A 12,707-nucleotide genomic window follows, 5' to 3' on the forward strand; every position below is an offset into this window, starting at 1 on the left:
AAATATGCTTTATTGTACTAGAGTGAGTATACAGAGTGTTAGTGTCTCTCCAGCCTGTTTTCTGTCAATTTTTCACTCATGTCACATAGGGTATACTGCTAAAAATATTTAAAGTTCCCAAATTAAACGTTTCAATACTTTTTTTCCTAAAATTTAGTTTGATTAAGGATGCATAGAGTGTTGCGAGCCAAAATGCAGCCAGATTTTGCCAACTAATGAGACTGATACATACGCTCAAAATTAGCGTGATGTAGACAATGAGTAGGGAGCAACAAAACTGTACAAAACATAATGTACTGATTCATGTAATTTTGCTTTCCCCTGTTATTTGCCACATTACAATCATTTTTATGAAATCAGCTTTTTGAGCATATTGTGCCATCTGAATTTCTCCAACACTGAATGGTTGGGCTTCTGGTCCCCTCAGTGCAACTGCCAGGCAGGATCAGTCTGGATTTGGAGAGTTGAGGTTTTTATTTAAAAATGGGAACTGACAATCTTTTGCTTCAGGGAAAAGACAGCTACAGCAGAGGCAACTTCAGACTCCTTGTGGTTACTTCTTAGTTTTTTCTGTCGTAAGTATACAGTAAGCGATTTGCGTTTGACATCGTCAGATAGGGTGGTAGTGCGAACAGAAATATAATTAGGTTCCTGGTGTCTTAGCAGCATAACACACTTTAGAGCAGGGGTAGGCAATCTTTTTGGACCAAGGGCCACATCTGGGTATGGAAATTGTATGGTGAGCCATGAATGCTCACAAAATTGGGGGTTGGGGTGAGGACTCCGGCTGGGGGAGCGGGCTCTGGGGTGGGGCCAGAAATGAGGAGTTCACGGTGTGGGAGGGTACTCCAGGCTGGGACCGAGGGGTTTGGAGGGCGGGAGGAGGATCAAGGCTGGGGCAGGTGGTTGGGATGCGGGAAGGGGTTCAGGCTCTGGGCAGCACTTACCTCAGGCAGCTCCTGGAAGCAGCAGCATGTCGCTCCTACGCGAAGGCACTGCCAGGTGGCTCTCGAAGGCACTGCCAGGTGGCTCTGTGCACTGCCCCATCCACAGGTGCTGCCCCTGCAGATCCCATTGGTGGTGGTTCCCAGGCAATCAGGAACTATCAAGCAAGATAAGAAAGCTTGCCTGCCTCTACTAGAGGGCAGCTGTGGGTGAAACTGGGACAGGAGAAGAGGCGCTCGAGAGTCCTAACCCAGAGCTCCAGGCCTAGGTCAGGGCCTAACTGTTAGTCTGTATCTTCAGTTAAGCAGTGGCAAACTGGTTATTTTGCTTTTCAGTTTAAAGGCTGAGGCAGCCAAATTTTGAGTTTAACAGTTAATTGACGTTAAAGGGCTAGCAAAAAGCTTACTGCATAAGACACCTTTTGCAGCCAACTTTTGATAGGAAGGCCTTTCAAATATCCCTTCAACCAACTTTAGAAGCCATGATCGACAGAGGATCCTTTTACATTCTATAAACTTTTGAAATTGAGATTTTCCTACTGCACTTATGTCCTTTACCAGGAGTCATATCTTAATTACAGAGGTTGGCGGCAGAACACCTCTTTTTTGCTGATCTTCTCACTTCTCCAATGATAAACGGCAACCTCAACTGAAAAAAAAATCTTTCTGATATAAAGATCTAATCCTCCTAGGTTATCCTTAAAGAAGGTGACTTCTGTTTTTAGGGAACTTAGTGAAAGTTTTGCATGCGAGCAGTTGGGAAGGGAAAGCAGTTGGAGTTCAATATTCTTTCTTTTGCCCAGAGTAGCTTCTTTTTTCTTCTCCTGTGAACACTCAAAAACATGAGAACATTTTGTTGCCAGTATATAATTTGTTAGAAATTGCAGTGGTGCACTTCCCAGTTCTGTCTCGTACTTTGAAGGGTCTAGTTGCTGTCTTTAAAAAAAAAAAAAAAAAATCTAGGAAATTGGGAAGGATTGGACCTATTTCCAACTTAATGGCTAACCCATCATGTCATTAAACACATCTTAAAAATTGAGTCCAATAACTTGTTATCCTTGTTTGGCATTAATAGATGTATGTATCCAATACTATTACAATCCAATTTCCTGTTGTCTCTAGTTATCTAAGATGTCTGTTGGGTGGAAGGAATCTAGCAACCTCCCTGAGGTGGGCTTTGTGCTGATTTTCATGTGAACTGTGTCCCTTTAAAGTACTTAAGGAGTCAATCACAGAAGTAGCAGAAGGACTATGATAAAAAGATATATATTGGTAGTCACCTATCAAAGCTGGGTGGCAACTGCAGCAATAAATGAAATTCTTCAGATGCTAAACAAGGAAGGATTGGTGATCAATTATGTGGAAAAATACTTTTGTCTGTGTGTCTGACGTGGTTCAAGGAAAAACTCTTTCAGGAGAGAGTTTCAGAAATGCAATTTCCGCACACTCTTTGGCTGTTGTACTCATGCCGAGAAGCAATTCCAAGGGTGAAGCTGCTGTTCTTACTGATCTGACTCTTTTGGAAAAATCTAAAGACTTGTGTAATTATTCTTCCTTCATTCTCTGTCTACTGTGGTGTATGGGAGACTACAACATTTTGAAAGGAGATTTTGGAATAGTTGCTGTTCAAAACAGACACTAATACTGTAGGATTCCGAATATATTTTGGCCATGAAATGGGCCTCATATGAGGAATGAGCAGTCTCATTGCCACATAAATATATTAGACATAAGAGCGTTCAAAGGTGGAGACAGTTGTTTAACTGTGGAACTTGCAAATAAATAAGGGGAAGTGGGTCAAGACCTCCAGGGATAATGACACTCAACGATTTTTAGCTGAAGATCATCTGTCTATAAACAGAAGATACTTGTCAGGAAATAAAGATTAGTGGTTGACTGAGCAGACAAAAGACTCTCCCAGAAAAATTGGCATCTATCCTGAAGTATTTTTTACCATACATGCTCCTCAGGTCCCAAATATATGTTTGTCTGAAGTGGCAGATGTCTGCTTCTAATATTTTGCAGTAGATACTGATCCTAAAGCAAGGTTTGGGGCAGCATTTTCTCTGCGTTGGGACAGATGCCCATGTTTTGCTTTTCCTTCAATTCTCTTCCTGTGACAGATATAACATACACCTCTACCCCGATATAACGCTGTCCTCAGGAGCCAAAAAGTCTTACCGTGTTATAGGTAAAACTGCGTTATATCAAACTTGCTTTGATCTACTGGAGTGCACAGCCCCGCCCCCTGGAGTGCAGCTTTACTGCGTTATAGCCGAATTCGTGTTATATCAGGTCGCATTATATTGGGGTAGAGGTGTATTGCAATGCATCTCTTAAGTTTATAATGAGTGATTAGTACTTTAAATCTGCTTGTTTCTAAAGAAAACTTAGCAGTTGGAGGAGACATATTGACTTTCAAGTTGTGGACTCCTATTCCATCAGTGGATTTCAGTAATACAGCTGACATTCAGAGATGGGCCATAATCTGAACGAATTGCTCAACCCCTGCAACAGAATTTAGGGGATTCAGATAAAATTGAAGCTTGGACCTGAACCACCTATCTCTTTAGTTTTCCAAGTCCAGCTCTGCTGACAATAGTATGCTGAAGAAGGTGTTCGTGTTGGGGGTTGATTCTATTGAAAACCAGCAGGGAACATAATTTGATAGATTAGCTTTTAAGACTTTGAGTATGCCTGCATTGCAGTCCGAGATATGATTGCAGCTTGTGTCACTCCACCTAATAATAGCAGTAAAGACCTGGCAGCGCGCAGATGTCAATGCGGATTAGGAATGTGAGTGTGTGCCCAGAGTCCCAGGTGGGTTTATGCAGCTTGCACTGGAGTCTGCTACAGTAAACCTAGGTTGGGTATGCCTATGTGAGCTGCAATCACACCCCTGATTGTAAAGTAGACATACCCTTTGAGAGGCTAAAAACAGACCTCCCAAGTACATAGCAGTGTCTGTTGGGAAATCTCCCTTGAACCTGAATATGTCCAATTACAGTATGCATTTGAAAGAATCCCATGAGATGTTATCGGGGAGGTATGCAATTTACCTTTGTTAGGCCCATTGTGGGCAGGGGGTGGGGAGTTAAAGGGAAAAGTAAAGGTCACACTCTTCCACACTAGCTGTGTCTGTCTCCATATAAGCAGAGGAGACTCAGATGGGATTAGAGTAGGATTCAAAGTGTGCAGTGCATTACTTGGTTGTGTTCCACTGATTTTTATTGAGAGTAGTTGCATAGCAATTTAATGCTCAATGTAAGGGTGGCAGATATTTTCCCTGAGTGAATGAATAACCATAGCTTTTCTAAATACAATTATAGCCATGTGGTTAAGTAAGTAAACAGGGTAAATCATGGCTCATTTTCATCTATTCATGTTTCTTTTCATTTCTTTTTTTGTTTTGCTTTATAAAACAAGTGCAAATATATTATTAAGAATTGTTGACTACATCTTATTTCTGTAAAACCTACGTGGTTTTCCCAGGCATTTTCTGTGGTCAGATACTGTGGGAATGGTAAGAGAGTCTTAGTTTGAGGGTGTTTTGAATGCTTTTATTTCAGGACAGTGATCCAATCTACATACTGTGTAAATTTATATTACCGTATATTCTGTATACCCGACAGACCTCTGGATTTTTAAATAAAATTTGAAGGTGATATTATCTGAGACATAGTACCCAAAAGAGAATCTGTCTTTTCCTAACAAATCCATATGACCCCATTAAAGCAGGCAGTGTATACAGCACAAACCAATGTTTATACCAAAATCTTCACTAGAGCTGAGTGAAGTTTTTTGTCAGACTGTTTTTTACCAAAAAATGCAGACTTGCATCAACTGAAACATTTTGCGAATTTGTGTCAAATGGTTTTCATTAAAAAAAAAGGGGGTGGGGGAGATTTTGAAAAAAAGTTTTCAAAACAACATATTTTGACTTTCCACTTGAAATTAATTTTCATTTTGAAATGTACTTAAATTTTATTCAAAAAATGAAACAAACTGTTAAAGATTAAAATGAAATGATTTTACTTTTTTCTGGAAAAATTTGAAAATTTTCAACACTTCTAGCAAAAAATCAATTATTCATATGACTAATCCAATGCTCAAAGTGAAAAGGAAGAGTATATTACAGAGCTACAACATTGAGTATCTTTGAGAGCTTCAGGATGATCGCTTGGGTGAAGTCTGATGGACACAACAATGAGAGAGCTAGACTTATGAAGGAAAAAAATAAAAAAACAAGCGCTTTAGTTATCCTAACCTCTCCAGGCTAGCTGACAATGATGATCGCATGGGACTGGTCTACAATTTCTTCAGTATGATCCTTTGTACTCTGTTCTCATCTATCCAAATTCCTCTACACACTCTTTGTTGCATAAAGAACACAAGACGACACACAGCAGCAGTTCAGATCTGATCTTCTCAATGAAAAATAATGCTTCATTCAGAGTAAACACATTTTGCTTAAAATGCTCGGTTTATGAAACGGGAAGAATTAATTGGGCCAGCAGGAAATCTTTTTACAGGCACCTTCCTAAAGTCCCAACGTCAGTTACATCAGGAGCTTTTTACAAGATTTAGGTGGATTCTCTCGTGGATCTTTAGCTGGAAGAAATAATGTTTTCTTTATGCATCTTAAGTGAAGTTTCAGAATTTTTCTGGGAAGGTTTTAGATATGGTCTTGACTTAGAACTGTTTCATGCTTCAAAGAGCAGTTTTTGGAGACATTAGGCGCATGGTGATTAGTGGTGTGTGCTGTAGGTTTTTTTTTTTTTTTTTTTTTTTTGGTGGGTGAGGGGAGTTTTGGGTCTGGGCTTGGAACTGGATAAGATTTTGTTGCCTTGATATCAAGATTTTTCAGATTGGCTTACACTTAGGAAGGAAAAATATCTATTTTGTATTCTTTCATATTTGTATATTGCATCAATAGATTTGATGGTGCGTTAAGGAGAGAATAAAGGCAATATTTGCCCTAAGGAGCTTAACTGTATTTATCTAACCTTGTGATCCTTCTTTTGATTCTTCACATCTGTTTCCTCCAAGGTCTGAATTCTTGTAAAAACAGCTGTGGTACAATCTAATAAACTGTAAACATGATTTTTCATAATATTGTTCATATAACTAGCAGGGTGAAAACAATCAGTATGGCGCACTCTAATAGGAGGCATTCTGTTGACTTGAATTATACCAGAGTAGGGAACACAAGTTTGTTAGTGCCTCTAACCACAGTACTGTCTGATTTGGAAAAAAAAAATGTAGCCTCAGCTGTGCATTTAGTACCAGATACAGTGTACAACTAATAGGAGCTATACTTCAATTTTTACCAAATATCCCTTGTTGGATAGATTTTTGACATGAAAATTACAGGATTGGTGCCCACTGTAAGATTTATGTTGATAATTGAAGCTGCTTCTACTCAATAAAACATAACTGGAGCTTAAGTAACAAGGGTAAAAGGGAAGAAAAATTAAAAAAATAACATGTAGATACACAGAAAGATTATAACTTGGTTGTCAAGGCCATTATATCCCCTCATGCAGTTGTCACTAAATTTGCTGTTAATGCTCACTATGTGTCAGTCAACTACTGATACAACTTTTGTCCCCTTGTGCTTGAAGGAATTTTCCAGAAAAATGCTACCTTATAAAATGTCATCCTAGAAATCTGTTAATGGTCGGTTCTGTCATTTTAACTTCTCTACTATGACCCATCGAACAAGTGTAAAGAGAACATGGAAATTCCTGAAATTTCCTAAGAACTTGACCTCCCGTGAGATTCTTTTCTCCCCCCCCACCCCTCCCCCCATCCCAATCCCCCACAGGAAATCAGAATGTCTCAATTTTCAAGCAAGTTTTGAGCCAGGTGTTTGCACCATTATTGTTTATGGTACTTGAAGGACAATGCATAAGAGGGACATGGAATATATCTGGAGAGACTTGCTTGTTTTCTTGTTTCTTGGGCCTTATTGGTAGTGATAATAAATAAGGTTGAGTACGGCATTTTTTTAATTAGCTGACTAGTGTAATCCATTAAATGTAGAATAGGTAATGTACTAAAAATCTATGCAACCTTTTGCCTTTTAAAAAATACTTGAAAATATAATACATTCAAATACTTAAATTTAGCATTTTTTTAGATCTTCTAAATGCTTTATAAGCATTACAGCTACCTTATTTTGATTCCTTGTTTCTATTTTTTCCCTTGAGGGAAACAGGAGATATGAGTTCCTTTGCAAACAGACTAAAGTTCAGGGGTGAGATTCTTGCCCCCCGCCACCGGTTTTGGCTCCTCTATGCTAGGTAAAAGGTCTGGAGTGGTGTAAAGAGTCCCAAGTTTTGGCTTGGGATGTGTATCAGATGTGTGGGTGTAGCACTGTAGAGATTCTGGACAGCATTGTGACCCATATAGCACCTCAAGGAGCATGTCATAATTTAGACAGACCAACACAGCTGTGTAAATTACACGTGTGTTTTTTGAGTCCAGAATTTGGATGGTGCAAAAATGACTTAAGACCATCTTAACCCCAGGTCTTCCTGGTCTGAGAGTTCTGAGGGTATGTCTACACAGCAGTTAGACACCTGTGGCTGGCCAGTGCCAGCTGACTTGGGCTCGCAGGCCTCTGGCTGTGAGCTGTTTATTAATGGTATAGACACTCGGGCTGGAGCCCAGGCTCTGGGACACCCCCACCTTGCAGGTTCCTAGAGCCTAGGTTCCAGCCCAAGCCTGAACGTCTACCCCACAGTTAGACAGCCCCACAGACCAAGCCCTGTTATCACGAGTCAGCTGGCACAGGCCAGCCACATGTGTCTAACTGCAGTGTAGACATTCCCATAGTGTTGTGTCCAAAGCCACATAGTGATAAAACTGGATAAGAAGTCAGGGATTTTCTGACTTCCATTCTCTTTCTCATTCCTTAAAGATTCATCATATTTTTGTGCTTAGCCTTTGTATGTAGAATAAATGTTGTTCTTATTTTTGTTGCCCAGGTTTCATAGATTTGGGAGGCTCTTTGGTTTTGGAACAGAAATGAGTAGCTTATGTGCTCACTTCTGCAGCCAAAGATCCTTTTATCCAGCTGGAATTTTCTGGTATAGTTAGGCTCAACATTATTTTTATATTTAATATTTTTAATTAATTTCTTAATTTGTAATGCTAATACAAATATGTTCCGAATATGTTCTGTATGAACATGGTATGGTGCCATTCATCAAAGGACCACAAAGCACTTTTGATTGGTGGTTGAGTTGATATGTATTTATTGATCACAAGAGTTCATACAAAATTATCTTCTTGCATTGCATAAAGAGTGCAAATCTATTTTTAATGTAGCCAGCCAAAGTCCCAGTCTTGAGATTGTGCGCTAACTGCTGGCTGATTAGTGTGAAATTTAATTTACAGAAATTAGCCTGAGGTGAGGAGAGTGTGAAATAAACATTACATGTAAATTCTGCATTTTACAGTTATTTCTGTGTTTACATTGAAAGCAGCACTCTCTCTGGGATCCTCCTCTTCTAATTTTCCACACCACTTTCATGGTCTTGTAACTGGTGGTGAATACATGACATATTTCTATATATTGTGTTTCATAGCCATTCAAAACACAGATTAATACTCGAATAATAGAGAATTTTGACATTTTAAATTTTAATGATCAAGAATTATTAACTCCAGAGGCTAATTTTCACTTTGGTAAAGTTGTATATCAAGAAAGAGAGAAATAAAGAAAATTGTGAGAGGGGAATGCAATCATGAATTTAAAAATCTGGAAACCTTTGTAGTCTTACATCTATACTGTAGGATGGTTCATAAATGAATGTTATGTAGGGCTCTCTAAAGTATGTTGTCCTGTTCTCCTGTGGTATATACCTGTCTAACAGGTGGTTATGATTGCTCCTGGGCATATGAGCATGTGCAGTGAGATTCTGAATTATGTCATCCTCTTATAGAGGAGCTTGTTAGTTCACAACTTTCAGTTCTTTTTGGGCAGATGGTGGAATAGTTTCCAGGGTGAGTGATATAGAGAATGAGGCAATAAACACTCCAATACTGTAATGAGTTGCAGTATAGTCCTTACTGGCATTACATTCTCTGTAGTTTTCCTGGCATAGAAAGTTTTTGAGAGGTATTTTCATTCCATGACAATCCAGTTTCTCATGCTCCCAGTGCTTTGCCTAGTCAGTGTCCAAAGCAGTTTACAGTACAAGTAAAAGAAAGTAACTTTGAGGTCAGAAGATGTTACTTACACTTGCATAAACCAGAGGATCTCCAGCTTGCCAGTCAGGCCAGCTTCAAATCTACTTCACATGCTCAGAGTGGCACAACTCTACAGATACCAGGGGAGTCTTGGTAAAGAGGTATTTCATCTTTGTACTGTAAAACAGTAGATCTGAGTTAATAACTTAGTTGTTTCATTAAATCAATAAGATATCAGAAGATTATTTGACCAATGACTTCTTAATTTGCTCAGTTATGGGAAAGCACTTGCATACTGAAATCCATAAAAATTTGATCTAAATTTAAGTTATTCATCACCAGCTTTACTATAATATGTGGACACTATGGATTAACAGTCAAATTGTCATCTTACAAAATACTGGGTTCCATTCAGTGAGAGTGTATAATCACGATCCAATAAGAAAACTTTGGTTTCTTTATCTTTTAGGCTCCCGTCTCCGTCAAGAAGATTTCCCACCTCGAATTGTTGAGCACCCTTCTGATCTAATTGTTTCAAAAGGAGAACCAGCAACTTTGAACTGTAAGGCTGAAGGCAGGCCAACCCCAACTATTGAGTGGTATAAAGGGGGTGAAAGAGTTGAAACTGACAAAGATGACCCTCGCTCCCATCGGATGTTGCTGCCCAGCGGATCTTTATTTTTCTTACGCATAGTACATGGACGCAAAAGTAGACCAGATGAAGGAGTCTATGTCTGTGTTGCAAGGAATTACCTTGGTGAAGCTGTGAGTCATAATGCATCGCTGGAGGTAGCAAGTAAGTAAAGCTTTTTCACGTTTTACGAAGTCACTTGTCTTGATGTTGGCTATTACTGTGGAAATTTAAGAGAGAAAAATCAACTTCTCTGAGAAAAACAATTGACTTAAAATAAAGGTAGGAACTATGTAGTTGAATTTAGTGTACTACGTACAAATATATGGGAAGGAAACAGACATTTTGAAGATTTGGACTTGCTGGCCAGATGCAGCTCTATTTTTCTATGAAGTTCTGGTTCTTTGTTGGCTGTTGAATGTTGCATGCCTCATTCAAAGATTGATACTTTTTTCCACCACATGTCATATCAAATGCAGTTTACTATTACTGGTGATAGAGTAAAGGTTTGATGTAGCACAGCACAGGTGCAAAGTGTTGTGTATATAAATATAAGGCAAAAAATTACTTAGCATGACTGGGTGCACAAGAGTCCTGCTCAAATGAGTTCTGGTGTGTGGCCAGTCAACTTCCTCTGGCTAATAGCAGGCATATATGCCAAAGACCGGAGCAAATAAGTATGTTGTTCATTTACATTTCATCACACTTGTCCCTCAAACATGCCCCTTTTCTGTTTTCTGCTCTGAAGAACAGAGTTAAAAGTGAGCATGCATGAATCTTGATACTTAGTGAGAGAGACTATACCTAAGTCAGAAATTTCAAGCTCAGTTATTTAGACGCTGAAAGTCAGATTTCAGAACCTAAATAAGAGTTCTGATAGCCACAACTCTTATAGAACTCTATGGAAATTGTTGTTGCTTAACAGCCCTGGAAGTCAGGCCCCTTTTTTTGGTCCTAATGCCCGTGCTTAGTCTCCACTCTTGTTTTCACAGGAGCAGAAGGTGGTTCTGCTTCCTGCTGCACACTCTTCTGGGACTTGAAGGTCAAGTCCCATATATGAAACATCTAAGACATTCTGTTACAGGCCATTTTTGTGTGTTTTTATTGCTGAGTTACAATGGTTACCACCTGAGTACTGATGGAAAAACAGCATATGCCTACACTAATACAGCCTTTATTATATAGTGTATATTTTGTCATAACATTGAAATGAATTAATCTACCAGATCACACCTGAAATCCCTTCTTGAGGAAAGATAAGAATTTGGTTCAGTAACTAATCCAAAGTTCTTGAAACTGCTTTAAAACACATTTATTGTCTAGTTCAGTGGTCTTTTGTGAAGAGTTGAGTAGCTGTAGCATTAAGCGCTTTATTGCAGGGCTTTGGAGTTGTGCTCCGGCTCCATTCCAGCTCCAGGCAAAAACCTGCAGCTTTACTGCTCCGGAGCTGCTCCGTGCTCCAGCTCCAGGCACTGCTCCAAAGCCCTGCTTTATTGAAATCCAGTTCTCTTGACCTCCAGTTTACTATGGTACAATATAGTTCATAAATGTTGAATGTGTTTTAAAGATGTTTTGTGTGTGTTGCAAAGGATATTTACAATGTGTGATGCATTCAATTAAAAAGCAGCAGTTTATTTGGTTAATAACATACAATATAGTATCTTTTAATAACTTCTTAAAATGCACATGGTGTTAAGGCCACTATATCTTGTGTATGTAAAATTTATATGTATATTCACCCCAAAATTTCCCATTTAAAGTCTAGGAACTAGGGTTAGGCCTATATTGGTGGAGCAGTGTTGCTGCTGCCAATTCACTTGGCAGTTTCTAAATGGCTGCACCACAACTAAAGGTGGGGCAGAATTTGTCTGGGCTTACCCAAAGAAGGACAGCTCTGCTTTGTGGTTGGGGGTGGGAGGGGGAGAGAGGAAGGAGGTCAGAAACTGCTGTAAAAGGTGCTTGGTGGTCAACTTTGCAGCAATGACTCACTCTCTCCCCCCCCCCCCCGCGGAATGTGCATAAAGGTACAAAACCTGGGTTGGGCAAGTCTCTATGTGAAAGCAGCAAGGAAGACCGCACACACCCTCCCTCCCCTAGCAGCCAGCAAGACGCACACCACCAGAATTGGCTGCAGTGGAGTGTGGTTTTTTCGTCTTCCTCACAGCAGGTGTGAGGCTGGACCTTTTCTGGTGAATAGAAAGGGTGGTAGGCCATATGTCGCAACTTACTTTGTAAGGTTGGGCGGATGTTCAGTGCAGTCCTCCATAGGGAGGGCAGCCAGTGACCAGATAAATGGCCTGGTAAAGGACTTAAAAGGAGGTACTGGATAAAGATACAAAATGGGAGAGGGGGTTCGGGGACTCCCATGACCAGTATGTCAGGGAGCCAACCCCCCCCCCATAGCCCCCCTTAAGCCTCTTACGAGGCTGGTGGATGGTAAGGTCTAAGCCATGGGTCGGCTGGGGAACCTGGATGAAACAAAGGAGGGCTGGTGAAAGCACCAGAGAATTGATTTGAATAAACATGGATTTGCCTGCACTGTACACTTTATCTGCTGGGTAGTCCCAGACATCTATATAATAAAGTTGCGGCCAGATTAAAACCCATAACAAGTCTCCTGTCCTTCTTGCGGTATACCCAGACAATGTGTTTGTGACCCCCTATCTCAAGTCATCCTGATTAGATTGCAGGGAGAATCTTCATGACAGGGTCTGAACTTGTACGCAAAACATTAGTGCCACCATAAGGTTTTTCAAGTGTCTTAATTCTTGAGACAGGGATAAAGGACAAGTATCTTTTAACAGAGCTTCACGTACACCTCTACCTCGATTATAACGCTGTCCTTGGGAGCCAAAAAATCTTACCGCGTTATAGGTGAAACCGTGTTATATTGAACTTGCTTTGATCCACTGGAGTGCGCAGCCCCGCCTCCC

The 12,707-nt window shown here is 40.0% G+C and overlaps 1 protein-coding gene across 4 annotated transcripts in view; it reads left to right on the top strand.

Annotated features, from left to right (window-relative positions):
- Positions 1–12,707, top strand: part of ROBO1 (roundabout guidance receptor 1) — a 431,492-nt gene that overhangs the window by 53,322 nt on the left and 365,463 nt on the right. For all 4 annotated transcript variants that reach the window (XM_045002116.1, XM_045002117.1, XM_045002119.1 and 1 more), the window contains exon 2: positions 9,613–9,939. In XM_045002116.1, coding sequence (XP_044858051.1) covers positions 9,613–9,939 — 327 coding nt within the window. The remainder of the gene's footprint in view (positions 1–9,612; positions 9,940–12,707) is intronic.

Source organism: Mauremys mutica, chromosome 1 (assembly GCF_020497125.1).
Source record: "Mauremys mutica isolate MM-2020 ecotype Southern chromosome 1, ASM2049712v1, whole genome shotgun sequence".
Lineage (NCBI taxonomy): Eukaryota > Metazoa > Chordata > Testudines > Geoemydidae > Mauremys > Mauremys mutica.